Source organism: Mus caroli, unplaced genomic scaffold (assembly GCF_978045245.1).
Source record: "Mus caroli unplaced genomic scaffold, Mus_caroli_1 scaffold_18, whole genome shotgun sequence".
Taxonomy (NCBI): Eukaryota; Metazoa; Chordata; class Mammalia; order Rodentia; family Muridae; genus Mus; species Mus caroli.
The window spans coordinates 70,435,018-70,452,536 of record NW_028227273.1 but is presented as its reverse complement, the minus strand read 5'-3'; the positions used below and the strand labels follow the sequence as shown (position 1 = coordinate 70,452,536).

Genomic DNA, 17,519 nt, shown 5'->3' with positions numbered 1-17,519 from the left:
GGGCTCCAAGACAGTCTCTTTGCTGTTGTACAGAACTAACCAGTTTTCTTGGAGCAAAATAACTTTTCCAGGAGGCTGGAAACTACTGACCTCACAACACTCCTCCCTCACCTTTTAAGACTCCTGTAACCTCATAACAGCTGGGTCCCCCATTCCTTTTAAAACCAATCCCCCACCCCCTCCTCACCCAAGCCTGCTGCTTCCCTGCGGTGCACAGTGACTGACATCTTATTCTTGCTGCCCCAGATCCATCACGCTCACAAGAAATGAAAGGCTTTCTCTGACTACCCTTTTAAAACGATTGACTCTTTACGTACATGAGTGTTTCGCTTGCAAGTGTACCACACACCTACAGAGGTCAGAAAAGGGCATCAGATCCCCTGGGACTGGAGTTACCGCCATTCCGATGCTGGGAAACAAAACAGAATCCTCTGCAAGTCTAGAGAGCACTTCTCCAGCCACTCCAATCCCATTTTGTTCTCTTCCTGAGTCAGGCTTAGTTCCCAGCCCCTCCCCCCATTATGGTAAAAAGCAAATGTGTGAGTTAAAGTGAATTAATTTGATGAAGTTGTGGAGATAAAGAACACTTTAGAGCCCATTGTGGTGGCACAGACCTTTAATCCCAGCACTCCAGAGGCAGAGGCCAGACTATCTCTGTTATGAGACCATCCTGGTCTTAAAACACTGAAGGCGAAAAATAATAGAGTTTGTAATTGGATATGAAACAGCAAAGCTGACAGACTCGGAAGCATGCGGCTCTACAGAAAAGCCAGTAACTACAGTCTCAGTCAGGCTCTGATCCTAACTGATGAGGGCTGTGAGGGACTCACACACCTTTCACACACTCTCCTAGCTCACGTAACAGACTCAGTGGTGGGTAAAATGGCTTCTCAGAAATCCTTGAGGTTCCAGCAGAGACCATCCAGTAGCCAAGGAACTAGAGAGGTGAGGACAGCTGCAAATTGGTGGCTGTCCCCTGGTTGTCAGACTACCCCTGGCACCTGTGCTTCCCTGAAACTGCAGTTACATTGTCTCCACAATACAAGAAACTAAACCACAAGGACATTCAACCTACATACCTTCAATATATATAATACTGACCATTCAATATATGCTGAATACATATTTCAATATTATATTTTGAGATATATATAATATCGAAATATCATATATATCACAAAAGTTCCTAATGCTTCTGCAGTCCTCCCCTTTTGTGGACCTAACAATGAAAGATCTGGTCCACCATGGTTTGAGATGAAAATAAGGGCACATTGCCCAATAAATATTCCACCTACCTCATATTCATAAAACCCCTCATTGGAAGCGGTCTGTTAGCCCCCCCCCCCCACACACACACCTTGGGGTAGTCAGTCCTCCGTTAGGCCTCTTCCCCACCTTGGGGAGTCTACTTAACCTCTCTTCAGAGTGCTTTGCTATCTCATTTTTTTTTTTAAGATGTATTTAGTTTATGTATATGAGTACACTGTAGTTCTGTCTTCAGACACATTAAAAGAGGGCATTGGATCCCATTACAGATGGTTGTGAGCCACCAAGTGGTTGCTGGGAATTGAACTCAGAACCTCTGGAAGAGCAGCCTTAACCACTGAGCCATCTCTCTATCCCAAACTTGGTTCTTTTGCCTTACTAAGTAAACTACTCAAGCTGTCTATGCATTCATTCCTAAATACAGATTCCTGGCCCCCTCCCCAGAATGAGGATTCAGGGCAAGGGAACAAGATCTTTATTCTTGAATACCCATGAGATGCTGGATAGTGGTGGTGCACACCTTTAATCCCAGCACTCAGTAGGAAGAGGCCCCGGATCTCTGAGTTCGAGGCCAGCCTGGTCTACAGTATGAGTTTAAGGACAGCCAGGGCTATACAGAGAAACCCTGTCTTGGAAAAAAAAAATTCCCATGAGGTTCTGCATAGAAGCAGGTCCTGAATCTATGAGGAAGTTGGTTTGAAGGAAGCTACCTCAGATTTTTTTCACTGCTCACCGTGTCTCATTGGGCACCCTGGGAGGGCTAGGACAGCAATCATTGGGTCTATGGCTACTTCAGTTGGTGACAAAGACAGGAATCATAAGATCCCTTCCAAATGAATCGGGCAATCCTGAGTTCAGGGTGATGACCCTAGGCTGTGTTCTGGGATGAGGGTGATGTAAAAGGAGATCAGCAGGGCCAAACATGGAGAAATTACATTCACATCAACACTGTTGTCAGCCAAGACTTGACGCACAACCTAGAGGAGGTGGCAGTGCTTGGCCTAAGTCCCTACCCTGTGGTAGTGACTGTGAAGGGACATGGAGAGAGTAGATTATGGTAAGAAGATTCGGGAACATTCAGCGGCTAAAGGAGCCGCTGGGGTTCAATGTCCTGGTCCTGTTTAACGCATCTGTCAGGGAACAGTCACCATCCCACTGTGATCAGTAGGACTAGTTGTGGAGAATCAGAGGAGTGGGGATTCCCAGAAAGCCAGTTAGCTCAGCAGAAGGCAGCACATAACCCTGGTTTGAGGAGCAATTCTGGTTTGAGGAGCTGCAATTCTGCTGGGTTTCCAGTTCTAGTAGCTACAGCAGGCACACCCCTCTCGGCGATGGAGAGGGTGCATACCGCCCCCTGGCGGTCACCCTCACTATGGCCACGGCTCCCTGCACCCTAACAGAAAGCAGACTCAGCAACACTGGAGGCGTCCCCGGGCTTCTACTAGGAATCTCTCAGCTCTATGCACGTGGGATGAGGGACGCGGAGCACAGATGGTGAGGCTCCGCGGCGTTTCACGACCCTACACTAGGCCCCGCTGCGGGAGACTCCGTCTTCCTTTTATATAGGAAGTCCACAAGGAAGGGCCAGGTTTCAGTAAGAAAAGACCGCTCCAGCCACTAGGGGTAGGAAAGGCAGCAGGAGAGGCAACAGCTGCTCTGAGGCTTGATTGAGCTCGCAGTGACAATCACAGCTTCGGGTTTTGGATGTCGTTTTCGGGGGACTGGTGACTCGAGGGTCAGAGTTGGGGGCAGGGCAGTCCAGCCACTTGGGCCCAATGGGCTGGGGGGAATCTGACTCAGCTTTGACACTGCCCTCCGCAAAGCGCCAGAAATGGGTGCCCTTGAAAAAGTAAGTGTCACCTGTAAGGGAGGAGACGCCTCAGAGTCTTGGTCTAGACTTGCCCCAAAGCCAATGTTCCTTTTTTCATTCCAACTCCCAGGATGCCCACCCCACCCCACCCCATCTGCCATCCCCTCGGCTTCATCTCCCCCCCCCCTCCTTTTTCTCTCCCAGGGATCACAATTTGCAAACGACTCTCCACACCTGTGTTGCTGATGGTGACATCATCTGGGGCAAAGGGCGCCCCCTCCCAGAGACTCAAGGGACGTGGGTAGCCAGGGTCTGGGCGGGCGGCCACCTCGTCATACCGCCAGTACTTTTGGCCTCGGATCAGGTATGTCTTGCCATTGTGAGGCCATGAGAACACAGCATCCACGTCTTCTCCTGGGGGCAGCCCAAACTCTACCAGTGGCCGCGCTGCACCCTCAAGCTGTCGTTCCTGGAACACCCAGAACTGCGGGCCTGGAAGAAGGCATATTGGTAAGGGGACAGGGAGAGCTCCCTAGACCTGCCCTATCCAGTACCCATGACCCTTACCCACCGCTGAAGAGGATGATTCGGCCATCTAGGGGTCGGGCATAGGCAGCCTGGATGACTTTCACGTGGGTTGGCAGCCCCTCCCAAAAGCGGTGCAACCCAGCAGGGCGGGGTGATACCAGCTGTCCTGAGGGTTGGAGGCGCCAAAACCATGGGCCTGTAGGGGAAGAAAGTATAAGGGATGGAGATGGTAAGGGATCTTTTCCCCTCCCTAATGTCCCTCTGTCTGACCCAGTGAGTGGCTGGGCAAGGGGCTGCATCTTCCTGTCCCATAAGATATATGCAGGGGGACTCTATATATCAAATTACCATATATATGATGACCATTTTATGGCTTGCCTGGGATACCCCACCTCCACCCCCAGCAATCCCACCTCTCAGGTAACTTTGTAGCCTAGGTATGTCACCAGAAGTATGCAGATCCAAAGGCCATCCAAAGTGGCTTACCTTTGAAGAGGAAAATTTCCCCTCGGATGTTGGCAACGGCATCAAAGTTGCCCTCACAGCGGTCAGGCACAGGTGTGGAGGGGCTGGGGAGGACAGGGGAGTAAGCAGGAGGCGGGGCTCCCTGTGCCTTGCTCTTGACTACTGTCCAGCAGGGGAAGGATGCTTCCCACCGATGCCTCTCATGTGCCTGTGTGGATCGTGCATGGTGCACGTGCATCTGTATGTGTGTGAGTCAAAGGTTGACAAAACCCATCTTCCTCCATTGTTGTTCACCTTGTGCAGTCCTGGCTATCCTGGAACTTGTAGGCCAGGCAGATCTTGAACTCACAGAGATCTGCCTGCCTCGGCCTCCCTGAGTGATGAGATTACGGACCCACACCTCTGGCTTGCCCATGGGTCATCTTTCCAGTCTTTCTTTTTAAAACTGTGTTTGTGTCTGCCACCTGTATGTGGGCGTGAGAGGGTCACAAGTGTCAGATGCTCCAGCGCTGGAGTTACAGGTGGTTGTGGCCTCTTGAAATAGGTCCTCCACTAGAGCAGCAAGTGCTCTTAAACACTGAACCATCGCTCCAGCACTTCCAGCCCCTTTTAATGGAGGACATTGAGCAAGGGAGCTGGCCACACACTTACCTGTCAGGGGGCATGGCTGGAGCCTGGGGAGGACACACTTACCTGTCAGGGGGCATGGCTGGAAGCTGGGTAGGTCACACACTTACCTGTCAGGGGGCATGGCTGGAGGCTGGGGAGGCGGAACCAGGGGTTTCCTTGTGGGCCTGGCATTTGGATTTTGGGACACTCTCCCTATGGGAAAAGTCAGACCGATATGGGTTCCCTGGATCTGCTGTATGGGCCACAAGGAAGCCACACCTGGGGCTGGCTCAGGGTATCCCCTTCCCCCTACCATAGAGCTGCTGTAGTCCGTCACGGTCATCCTGGGGCAAACGGTATGTGGCAGGGTCACCCACCGGGCCCTGGTAGAAGGGCCGCATAATAGAGTTGGGTGCAGAAGAGTGGCCAAGGCCTAGGGCGTGGCCAAATTCATGAACTGCTACTGCAAATAGGTCGATTCCGTTATCATCTGGAAAGAGAGGACCAAGGGCTGAAGCTGAGGCCACCCCACATTGGGAAGAGAACACGAGGATTTAACCCAGTGGTCAAGGGGAAGGAAAACTCAGGAGGCCCTGGAGTGGGATCTCCCTCTGCTCCACCCATCCCTTCCTGAATGGTACCATCGGTCCCACATTCCTGCAACCACTGAATATTTGAATCTTCAACCACTGAGTCAGTGAATACTTTTGAGTAGCGACATTGGGATATGGGATGAAAGAAACCCAAAAGAAAGACAGAAGGGGTCCCCCTCACCCTGGAAGGAAACGGTGCATACAGAAACTTAGGGGCAGGAAATTGGGGTATCCGGTACTTGGAGCATCCTTGCCCAATTTCAACCTGTGGTTAGAAACTCTCACTCTAGCTGGGGGTGGGGTAGGGTGGGGTAGGGTATGGTGCACATCTTTAGTCCCAGCACTGAGGAAGCAGAGGCAGGCAGACCTCTGAGTTTCAAGGCCAGCCTGGTCCACAGAGCAAGTTCTAGGACAACAAGGTCTACACAGAGAAATCCTGCCTTAGCAAAGAAAACAAACAAACAACAACAACAACCCCACTCTGCTGGGTGTGTGGTGTACACCTTCAATTTCACCATTCACAAGGCAGGGCAGAGGCAGGCAAGTCTGAGTTTGAGGCCAGCCTGGTCCACATAGTGAATTAAAATCTAGACAGGACTACATAGAGAGACTGTGTCTCAAGACCAACAGACAGACATTCCAACCCCTACCCTCCCACCATCTCCAGCCCAGGGTCTCTTTCATTCCATTCCCTCCTGTCCCTGGATCCGCATTTCCAGGTCAGTTCTCAGACCTCACCACTCCCTTCTCCACCTTTTCTTCCTCCCCAGGGCCCTTGCCCCTCCCACTCGAAGCTCTCTTAATGGTGGGACCAGACAGAGCTCAGAGCTCCCACTAGCAAGCACTCTCAGACCACAGCCCGCAGCTCTACTGCTCTGGCGCCCTGTCTCACTCCCAGCCTCTTCCCACCGCAGCACTTCTTCTCTGGGGACACCACCCTGGTCAGAACAGAGCCTCTTCAGACTTGGTTTCATCGATCTCTGACTTCATTGCATAAGGCCTGCTCGGAAGGGACTGAGTCAGGGGACCACTCCACTTGGCCCAGGTTTCTGAATGTCAGGTCCGCCTCCTTGTTTCTAACCAGTTTAATGAAAGTGAGGTTATTGGGACTCACTGATAAACTGAAGAGCATTTGCCCTCAGCTGCCGAGTCTATAAGCAAAATAACAGGGAAAAAAATGTTTTTGTTTTTCTTTTCTTTTCTTTAAAGCCTGGGTCTCATTGTGTAGCCCTGGCTAGACTTTAATTCACTATTCAGACCAGTCAGGCCTTGACCGTGATGTAATCCTCCTGCCTCTGCCTCCTAAGCACAGGTACCACTGGTATGAGCCACTCTACTCGGCATATTGTAAGAACAGCTAATGCTAGGCTTCTGTACATCTTAGACCTCCATCTTTTATCATTTCAAAGCGGGAAGAATCAGCAAAGTCAGCAGGGGAGCTGGGATGGATGCTCTCCGTGCCCAGGCTCTGCCCCTGGCTTTCTTTTCGACAGGTCACATCTTCAGGTGAACCTGTTTGAACTTCCATGTTGGCTACAGGTCAGCTTACTGTTGTGAGTCCTTTTACTGAGAAATCAGAGGAAGTTCGGTGTCTCAACAGGGGTGCTCTCTTTTCCCCTTCCTTATCTCACCTCTCTTGGGGCAACTTGGGGCTTCCGGGCCAGGAGTCCCTTCCTGGTCTTTCTCACACCATGCAGACACCCTGAGAGCCCTGGTGGACAATGCTCAGGTCCCTGTCACCACCTGCCTTTCTTGTCTTTGATCTAGCAGATGGTTCTTTTGATCTCTCAACCTGTATTCTAGGTTCATAACCCTTCAACGATGGGACCCAGACTCAGTCCCGACGTCCATGTGACACATGCTGGCAAGTGTCCTTCTTATTTCCTCAGGACAGGCAGAGCTGGGATGTGGCTTAGTTGGTGGAGTGTTTGATCCCCAGGAATTGAAGGTAACCCTTAGCTCACAGATGTAGTAGCTTAGCTGTCTTTGGCTACTTTGTGGGTTCTTCTTCTTCTACCCCTTCTCCACCCCTTTTCTTCCACCCTTTCAAGCCCCTAACACTAGATAAGAGAGAAGAAGGGATAAAGAGGAAGGAAAGAGATCCCTGAATAAAGTCAGGGGTTGGAGAGGGGCGATGTCCTTACAGACGGCTGCCTGCTGAGTAAGGACAGCAAGTTCCTCAGGGCAAGCTTGATCTTCGCTGTCAGGATACCTAATTTCTTCTTGTTGTTGTTTCTTCTTTTTACATAACTACTTAACAAACCACAACCACCAACCAACCAACCCACCCACCCACCATCACCAACCCTCTGAAAAGTCCCCAGAATTCCAAACATCATACAATCCCAGAAACTATCTGGTGCACAAGACCAGTGTGCTAGAGCAGGAGGCAAACCATGGTGAACTGCTGTGGACAGTCTGAAGCAGCCCCATAAAACGGAAACATGTTCTTATATTATTTCTGTGTTTTTCTTTTTTAAAAAAATTTCAAAATTGTCACCACACAGAGATCTGCCTGCCAAATGCTGGGAGTAAAAGTTTGCATCACCCGTGCACTCTCTTTCTCTATATGCCTCCACATCCATCCTTCTTTCATCAGACTCAGTGGTAGATGCTTAAACACAATATCCTGAAACACTCTTTGGACCTGGCTGCGAGGATTCTAGCCACACTAGGTTCTGCCCTTGCTTCTTGGCCATTCAGTGATCACAGCCTCCACTTTCTCGATTCTTCTCACACGAAATTCTACTTTGGGATCCTCACATCCATGGAGATGTGATTTACAGGCGCAGAAAGGTCACTTGTCCCCACATAACCAAATCCTAGCCAGTTAATATTTGTTTGTGGTGTAGCAATGTCTAACTACTTCCTGTTTTCTCCCTACCTCCATTGTTTTAGGTTTAGGGTATTTTTCTAGACAGTGTCTCTTTCTTGGTGGCCCAGAACTCTCGAGATTGCTCACTGTCTGGTCACCTGTATAGATCACCCTGCCTTTGCCTTCAGTGCCACTACTTCTTAACTTTGAGGCTCTCCATTGCTCTTTTCTTGACTTTCAAATTCTCCCATTTCTTCTGGGCAGCCTTGCTGATCCCTGTCCCCAGACCAGTGTGCACAAGTAAGAAGGAAACAAGCCACCGGACACTCTCCTTACTTCATCTCTAGCTGAGGAAACAGTGCAAGAAGGCAATGTCATCTGCACTTATCGCAGTGGCGGAAGCTGAACTGAGTCAGCTTCGAAGCTGACCTATTTGCACTGGAGATGTGTGTGGCTCAGTAACAGAGCACTTGCCAGGTCTGCATAGCCTGCATCCCGAGCCTCACAGTGTTGCTGGATACTACTTCCTTACAGCAAGTGCTCCACAGAACCTGGGCACCAGACCTAGCTGTCTCCTCCCCGTCCTCCTACCCCAACACAGCACACGACCGACTGGACAGAACTGAGAAGAGCTGGCCCACACCCTTGCTCAGCTGTATCATTTCTCTCTCCTGCTACCCTTGCCCTGAGAAATTACTTGCTTAAGAATTTCTATCTGGGGCTGGTGAGATGGCTCAATGGGTAAGAGCACCCGACTGTTCTTCCAAAGGTCCAGAGTTCAAATCCCAGCAACCACATGGTGGCTCACAACCATCCGCAACGAGATCTGGCGCCCTCTTCTGGAATGTCTGAAGACAGCTACAGCGTACTTACATATAATAAATAAATAAATCTTAAAAAAAAAAAAAAAAGAATTTCTATCTGGCAAGGAGGCAGAGACATGTGGATCTCTGAGTTCAAGCCTAGTCTGGTCTCAGAGAGTAGAACAGCCAGGGCTAGGTAGAGAAACCCTGTCTCAAGGGAGGGAGAGGAAGGGAGAGGGAGGGAGAGGGAGGGAGGAAAGAAGGGAGGGAGGGAGGAAGGAAGGAAGGAAGGAAGGAAGGAAGGAAGGAAGGAAGGAAGGAAGGAATTTTTCTGTCTGGAAACAAAAAATACAAGAGGGAAAATGGGGGTTCAGTGCAGGAATCAGAGAGGACAAGGGAAGAAAATAATTTCCAACTGAACCTCAACTTCTGGGAAACCTGAGCAGGGACAGAACTAGGAGTCCAAGTTCTGCATGTGTGTCTGGGTGAGAGTGTTGGCAAATAAAGTTACACAAAGTTATGAGCTGCCATGTGGGTGCTAGGAATTGAACCCAGGTCCTATAAAAGAGAAGCCAGTGTTCTTAACCTCTGCACCACCTCACCAGCCCCAGGGATGCAGGTTCTAAAGAGGATGTTTACGCTCTGTGCTACCTGCACTTTCTGCCCACCTACTGCTTCCTCCCTACGACCCTATCTAATAGTATCAATCTTGTAGGATGCTGAGCTGAACCTGGACCATCTCATCCTCCCTGGCACCAGGCGATCTAGAGATCACAATCTGGGCCTGCTCCAACCTCCCTCAGATCTAGCCCTCCGCCATCACCCCCATATTCTCTTCCCTAGACTCTTTGTCTACTCCCACCACTTTGCCTCTCTCCACTCCATCTCCTCATGCATCCAGGACCATTTCTAGGATGCAGTTGTGTCCTCAGTGCTCTCCAAAACCTGTTGTTTTAAATTCTGCTTACTTCCCAAAACCTTTTCCAACATAGGGTCCACTCATGTGTGACGTCCCCACTGAGGACACAACTTTCTAGCCATGGATGTCACAGACAGTGTCCCCCCTCAGTGGCTCCTCCCACCTGACTACATGGCACTCCACTCACTGGCTTGTGTGCTTTCCCTGAGTGTCCCTGTACCTTTGTACTTGAGATGAATAAGACTTGGTCCATCTGGCCGGTGGTATCTGGTACTCAGCATTTTTTGTTCTGTCCTGTTTGAGACAGGATCATTCTCTGTAGCCTAGGCTAGCCCTCATCCTACTATGTAGCCCTCACACTTGCTACAAACCTGATTTAGCCTTCCACATACTAGGATTACAGGTGCACACTCTACACACCTGCTTGGAACCCTGTGTTTTAAAATAAAAATGTTTGTCTTGAGTTGAGTCTGGCTATAGATCTTCAGCTGGTCTCAATCTCACAATCCTCCTGCCTCATCTTTTCAAGTACTGTGATTGCAGGCATGTGCCATTACCCTTGGTCCCACTGCATCTGGCACTTGGTCACTTGGTGTGTATTTGAGCAGAAAGAGACACCACCACCCTATCCAAGAGCACTAGACTGCTGCCTCTTCAGGACACTTAAGCTGAGAACTTTCTGTTGTGATTTCTGGCAACTGTCTCTGTGTGCACAGTAAGTACCAGTCAAGCTTCTGCCTCAACTGATGGGCAGGGAGATGCTGGAATGTTTCACACCAGCCCAGCTTTGAGGCAGGCACTTGAAAGGCCTCTATAGTGGTAATTTTAAGTTGATTTGGTTGTGCCTCCGTGGACTGGCCAAACACTAGTCCAGATGTTGCTGTGAAGGTGTCTCAGACTTGACTGCCATCTACTTTCAGTGGAGCAAGTCACCCCAGTGTAGACGGACCAAATCCAAAAAGGCTCTGACAGCAGATACTCAGGGATCTAGGAGGGAAGGAATTCTGTCTCAAGACTGAAGCAAAAATCTGTCTGAGTTTTCATTCTGCCTTACAAAATTTGGCCATAACCCCCATGAGCCAATTCCTTAAAGTAAATCTCTTTCTGGATAGCCTAGAATAAACAGTGAATGCAAAGCCAGCCTGGGCTACAATAATGAGACCAGGTCTCAAAAATACTCTTTTAAAAAAATCCCCCCCCCCCACCATCCCCCGGGGTAGGGTGGGGAATGCAGAGGAGGCTAGGAACTGGAGAGGTGGCTTAGTAGTTAGCACTGGCTGCTCTTCCAGGTTCAATTTCCAGCACCCACATGGTCACACTCCTAGGTGATACCAGTTCCATATCCCCTTATGGCTTCCACAGAACCAGGCAATGCACATGGTACACAGACACACTTACAGACGAAACATCCATACACATACCATTAATAAGTTTTTTTTTTAAGTTGTTGCTTGTTTATTTATTGGGGGTGTAGACTCTCACTGTGTAACCCTGACTGGGCTCACTATGTAGACCAGGCTAACCAGCCACCTGACTCTGTCTCCTGAGTGCTGGGACTAAAGCTATCTATTACCATGCTGAGCTGTGTGTGCGTGTGTGTGTGCATGTCCACATGGGGCTGAACCCATACATGCTATACAAGCAGAATCCCCCTGTAGTCTACCCTTCCCACTCCTCTGGGGATCCCTGACCAACCAACACAGCTTCCATCAATTAATTAATTCAGACCTCATTCTTCAGCACAGACAGATCTGAAGAGGCAGCCCCTCTGAAAATGGAAAGTTTTACCTGTTGACCCAAAAGTCCAGGTCTCTTCATCATCAAAGTGCGTGTCTCCAGAGATAGGGTGCTCCCCAGGGAAGAAGGCGTGAGCCAACGTGCCACCAGCCCCATCAAAGGGGTAACTGTCCTGGTGGTAGGCCCGGGCAAAATGGATAATGATGTCAGGCTCCTCCTGAGAATTCACCTCCTGGAATGTAAGGCCTGACTCAGCAGCCCAGACAGCCAAGGCATAGCTTAGTAGGGTCCGAACAATCTGCGGGCTCAACTGGGATTTCTGAGAGAAGGACCGGATACTGAGGAGAGAGAAGGAGAGCCAGTGGCTGTGGAGGAAATGGCCAGCCAGGCAAAGTGTAGTCACCAGGCCAAGGGAGGGACAGACCAAGGCCTACCTCCATGTCAGGGTGCGTTTCTTCCACACACTGCCACTCAGAGAATAGCGACGTCGGCGTCTGACCAGCCCAGCTGCACCCAGGACATCAGGCAGGGAGCACCTGGGCTTGCGCATGGTCTTTATTGTCATTGGGTCTGCGGGAGACAGGAAGGCAAGGTGAACAACTGGACAGTCTGGAAGGGTGGTACTAACCAACCAAGAAATCGACCCAACAGTAAAGACCACTGGCTACTCTTCTTGAAGATCCAAGTTTGCATCTCAGCACTCATACGGTGGCTCACGATGGTCTCTAACTTCAGTTTCAGGGGACGGGACACCCTCTTCTGACCGCCATGATGCACAGACCAAATACCCAAATATAAAAGATAACAGTAAATAAATCTTTAAGAAAGAAGTTGGGGGGCTGGAGAGATGGCTCAGCGGTTAAGAGCACTGACTGCTCTTCCACCGGTCCTGAGTTCAGTTCTCAGCAACCACATGGTGGCTCACAAACATCTGTAATGGGATCCGATGCCCTCTTCTGGCATTTCCGAAGACAATGACAGAGTATTCACATACATAAGATAAATAAATAAATCTTTTTTTTTAATTAAAACAAAACAAAACAAAAACAAAAAAAAACAAAAAACAAGAAAGAAGTTGGGTACAGCTTCACGACCTGATTTGGAACCTAGATAGTCACTGTGAAAGGTGGCTCAAGCCAGTCACACTCTCTACTAGGCCATGAGTGGACTGGCCACTATCCGAGGCACTTAGAGGCTTAAGCAGGGTCTCTTGTACCAGTTCACTAGACTCAATGGGTGGATGCTGGAGAAAGGTGAAATGGATTGTACACGGATGTATGTGGGGTACACTTGTGCACCTGTGAGTGTGGAGGCCAGAGCTCAGCCTTGGCTGTCATGCCTTAAGGGCTGCCGTTAGTTTGGGGTTGAGACAGGATCTCTTACTTGGTCCAGAGCTCCCCACTAGGTTAGACTGGGCAGTGAGCCCTGAGGATCTGTCTCTGTCTCCCCAGATACAGTTGGGATTACAAGCGTGCCATCAGGTCCCTTTCTAGCTGGGTTCTAGAGATCAAACTCAAGCCCTCACGCTTGCAAGGCCAGGACTTTACTACCAACTCGGCCACCTCCCCTTTCCTTTTTTTTTTTTTTTTTTTTTTTGCTTGTTTGTTTGTTTTGTTTTTCGAGACAGGGTTTCTCTTTATAGCCCTGGCTGTCCTGGAAGCCACTTTGTAGACCAGGCTGGCCTCAAACTCAGAAATCCGTCTGTCTGCCTGTGCCTCCCAAGTGCTGGGATTAAAGGTGTGCACCACCACTGCCCAGCTTTCCCCCTTCCTTTTAAGGCCAGAGCTCCACTAAGCTGGCTTCTCCCCTAAAAGCTGTCCATCACTTTTTTTTCTTCCTGGTTACTCTGTGTAGACCATGGTGTCCTGGAACTCACTCTGAAGATCAGCCTGCCTCTGCCTTCTGAGTGCTGGGATTAAAGAGTATGCCACCACCACCCTACCTGGTTTAAGTCTTCATGGGATGTTGATCAAAGTCTAAAGACCAGCAGGAGTCTTAGTCCCCAGTAGATAACCATCCATTATTCAAATCAGCGCTATCTATAAACCCCTTTTCTAGCACCACCCATTTTCAGAAATCATTTCTTCAAACGAGGTCAAACCACATCTCACGGGTAGCAATAACAAACAATAACTCAGAATACAGTGATCTCAGACTCTCTTCTAGGCTGTTTGAGAATGAACGGGCAGGGGGACGTTCTTTTCCTTGTAGCTACTGAAGATTCTCCAAGCTCCCTCTGCCTTCTTAGTTAACTCCAGAGGGGAGCCCTCAGAATACTCCCTGAGCTCGGCTACTGCCACATCCCCACCCTGTCTCCCCTGCACCACATGCAGCAAATGAAGGAAGTTTAAGACCAAACCAGAGCTGAGCACGAAGGCCTGGCAACTGTATCCCATCTACTCAATGGGGCTAAAGCAGGAGGACCACATGTTCAAGGCCAGCCTAAGCAACAGAGTGGAATGCTCACCCTCACAATAAAAACTAACAACAATCTTCCTGTCCTGACCGCCATCGGAGAGCAGCAGCCATGGCCCTGCACTACCCCATGGCCGTGGACCTCAACAAGGGCCACAAGGTGACCTGTGTTAGCAAGACGAGACACAGCAGGCACCACAGGCACCTCACCAAGCACACCAAGTTCGAGCGGGACATGATCCGGGAGGTGTGCGGCTTCACGCCCTACAAGCGGTGAGCCATGGAGTTGGTCAAAGTGTCCAAGGACAAGCGCGCACTCAAGTTCATCAAGAAGACGGTGAGCATGAAAGATCCTGACAGAATGTAAAAGGTCACAGAAGCCCTGAAATTGGCAAAATAGATTTCACTGTCAGCAGAACTAGCTTCACTGATTTAGAAAAATAGAGGTGCACAATGCTCTGGCCGCTCCTTGAACCCGTGTGTCTGCCAATGTTCTGACCTTTCCTTGAACCCAGGTGTGTGCCCACTGATGAAGCCCATTGCCAGGTGTTTGTGATATTGGTTGATGGGATAGAGTCGGAAAATCTCCCCAGCAACCACAGCCCGGCCAATCTGGAGTTGCTGCACCTGCACCAGACTCTTTCCTTGTACCCCTCCCATACCCATTTCTTGAGAATAGATATTGTTTAGATCTGGAAATCCCCTACTCCCTTCTTCTCCTTTCCCCCGTGAGGGCCTATAAAAACTGGGACCCCTTTTCCCTCGGGGTCGACTCCTCTACCCCTGCGTGGGATATGAGTCGTCCCCAGAGCTCTGGCTTTCCTTGAATAAAGCCTCAAGTGGTTTGCATCAAGCTTGGTCCCTCGTGAGTTCTTGGGGGTCTGCTATTATCCCAAGACTTAAGTAAGGGTTTCTCTTCTGAGGTCTTTCAAGCATGCACATACACGCCAAGAGAAAGTGGGAGGAGCTGAGCAACGTGTTGGCAGCCATGAGGAAGACGGCGGCCAAGAAGAATTGATGAACCCTCCCCCCAATAAAAGATCATTTCTACAGTTTTAAAAAAAAAAACAAAAACTAAAAACAAACCCTGCACCCTGCAACTCAGATGAAGTTGCTCTCCACCTTTGAGCCCCCCTTGCCTGGTTTCTTTGGAACAAACCTCTTCCCAGGTCACCTGACCAAGTTCTTGCCTAAGCCCCTCTTGAGATTTAGGCACCCCACCCCCTTTCACTCCAGGCAGATGAACTTGTGCCTTGTGCCTGTCACAGTTCTTCTGCAGCTACTGAGATGTTTTCCTGTGGCTGTGTCCTCCTATTTGTGATCGCAGTTTATAAGCTCATGGGACATATTTCAGAGAGGCCTGCTCAGCTGGACACAGTAGTACAGACCTGGGATTCCAGCTCAGGCTGAGGCAGGTGGGTATAGAGTGTTAGGCTAATCTGTGCTACTTAGGAAGACTGTCAACAAAAACAAAATGGCCGTTTACCTTAATCAGACTAGTAGCTCTTAGCATCTAGCTCTTACATCTCATCTGATGTAATTTTGCATATTGATGTTTTTTCTTTATTTCGAATGGGGATCCAGATTTGTTTGGTCCCTGCTGCACTGGAGCCTGACAAAGCCTGGCCAGTGAGATTCCAAGGTCTGGGCTGGAACCTGAGACCAACATTTTTTATTTTATTTTTTTTTGGTTTTTCGAGACAGGGTTTCTCTGTGTAGCCTTGGCTGTCCTGGAACTCACTTTGTAGACCAGGCTGGCCTGGAACTCAGAAATCCGCCTGCCTCTGCCTCCCGAGTGCTGGGATTAAAGGCGTGCGCCACCACGCCCGGCTGAGACCAACATCTTTAACCTCTTGAAATTTAGGCACTCCCTGCGGTTTAAAGACTCCGGGCCATGCTGGGCAGTAGTGGCGCACGCACGCCTTTAATCCCAGCACTCCGGAGGCAGAGGCAGGTGGATTTCTGAGTTCGAGGCCAGCCTGGTCTACAAAGTGAGTTTCAGGACAGCCAGGGCTATACAGAGAAACCCTGTCTTGGAAAAAAAAAAAAGACTCCGGGCCAATCATAGAGGCAGGCTTGTCCCGCGGCGTGGTGGGCTACTTACCCATTTGTCCAGTCTCAGGTAGTCCCGCAAATCTCTGCATGACTTTGATTGCATCCTGCAGTTTCTCAAGACTCTGCATCTGGGCGTGGACAGGATCCGCTGGTGGCAGGTAGCCATAGCGAGTCAGCCATTCCTAGGTCATAGGATAGGATTGATGAAACTCTAAAAGGATGGGGCTTTCCCTATTTGAAAGTCCTGCCCTTCAGGGTAGCCAGAACCTCAGCTCCTAGCCCTGAATGATAGAACCTATCTCCCTTATACACACAATCATGGCCCCTATCCCCCAGCCCTGAGTTTGCCACCTTTATAGAACCAGCAGATGAGGCCCCAGCTTCCCATTTTAGCTCCTTTTCAAACTTCTGAATCCCAGCCACCAAACCTCCTGATAGAGACAGTATTCCAGGGCTCCAAGAGCCCACCCTCAGTCACTCTTCAGAACATTTGAAGCCAACCCCCTCTTCCCTTCAGACCAGAAGTCCGCCCTCCCCTTTCTTTTTACAGGTTCTGTGTGATCCCAGTTGCCGGTGGACCCCAGCTCACCACGCCCATGCTCACGACCTTCGCATCGGGATTCTGAGCGCGCACTGGCAGCAGCAGAACCAACAGAAGCGCCAGCAACGGGAGACCGAAAGCCGGCAGCCTCAGGATGCGTTCAGCTTGGACGGACCGCGGAGGCACGCGAAGAGGCCCTGACTCCCGCCGCCGTGGAAGTCTCGAGGAGGTCAGGGCCCCGGTGCGGATCCAGGGAGCCGACACAGGGTAGTAGAGACGGGCAGGAGAGATCTGGGATCCTGGGAGGCACATCACGGGCTGAACGGCGATAATCGAGGGTCCAGGTGGCGCTGGGGAGTGGGAGTCCTGAGAGCGTGGAGAAGGCTCAGGAGGGGACAGAGGTCCGGCAAAGAGGTCCCCTACTCCTGTCTCCTCCAGGTCCAGCCTGGGCGAGGCGCCAACTGCCCAATATGTTAGTGGGAGCCTGGATGAGGCGGGGCTCACCCAGAGAAGCGTTAAGGGCGCGGTAGGGGAAGTAGCCCAATCTTCCAACGTCAGTGTCCAAGAGGAGGGTCAGGGGCTCTCCCTGTTCCCCACCGGCACGCAGGGACTCTCCTATGAGCTTAAGGGCCAGCTACAGTGGGGCAAGCCGGCTGACAAGTCCTCTACTCCGCCGTCTCAGTCTAAAAGTTTCTGTTCCCAGATCCATGCTCTGTCGCAGGGCTCTCTTCTGCTTCCTCAGGACCGCGGGCCGGGGGCGGGGTGGCCGGAGCTCCCCTCCCCCACGCATCCTGCCGCCCTGCCGGGGGGACCCCAGGCTGCCGGCCCTCTGAGCTCCGTAGCTTCCTTTCGCCGCGGGATCCTAGCCTGGCCCAGCTGTGCGCAGTATGGTTGCCCCGAACCATTGTTCCAACCCACCCAGATGTATGAGCCTCTGTTTTGAGCACAGAGCTCTGGCACCTC

At 50.6% G+C, this 17,519-nt stretch overlaps 1 protein-coding gene and 1 pseudogene across 1 annotated transcript; one reads left to right on the top strand and one right to left on the bottom strand.

The window, feature by feature from the left end:
• Window positions 1-613: 613 nt before the first annotated feature.
• Mmp25 (matrix metallopeptidase 25) lies at window positions 614-17,224 on the bottom strand. The gene is made up of 10 exons (XM_021149881.2): window positions 16,605-17,224; window positions 16,065-16,197; window positions 11,980-12,115; window positions 11,597-11,883; window positions 4,992-5,168; window positions 4,807-4,891; window positions 4,091-4,173; window positions 3,648-3,800; window positions 3,311-3,568; window positions 614-3,126 (listed from the first exon to the last, which is right to left on the bottom strand). The coding sequence occupies exons 1-10, from the start codon at window positions 16,866-16,868 to the stop codon at window positions 2,858-2,860; spliced, it is 1,845 nt and encodes a 614-aa protein (XP_021005540.1). The 5' UTR covers window positions 16,869-17,224; the 3' UTR covers window positions 614-2,857.
• LOC110284193 (large ribosomal subunit protein eL36-like) lies at window positions 14,073-14,978 on the top strand (annotated as a pseudogene).
• Window positions 17,225-17,519: the final 295 nt, after the last annotated feature.

Excerpts from the sequence above, each read along its gene's own strand:
- Mmp25 (XM_021149881.2), bottom strand. The coding sequence starts at position 16,868 with ATGTGCCTCCCAGGATCCCAGATCTCTCCTGCCCGTCTCTACTACCCT. Across the intron at positions 4,174-4,806 it reads CCAGCCATGCCCCCTGACAG|CCCCTCCACACCTGTGCCTG; the intron begins GTAAGTGTGTGA and ends TGTCCTCCCCAG. Across the intron at positions 3,127-3,310 it reads TGTCACCATCAGCAACACAG|GTGACACTTACTTTTTCAAG; the intron begins GTGTGGAGAGTC and ends CCTCCCTTACAG.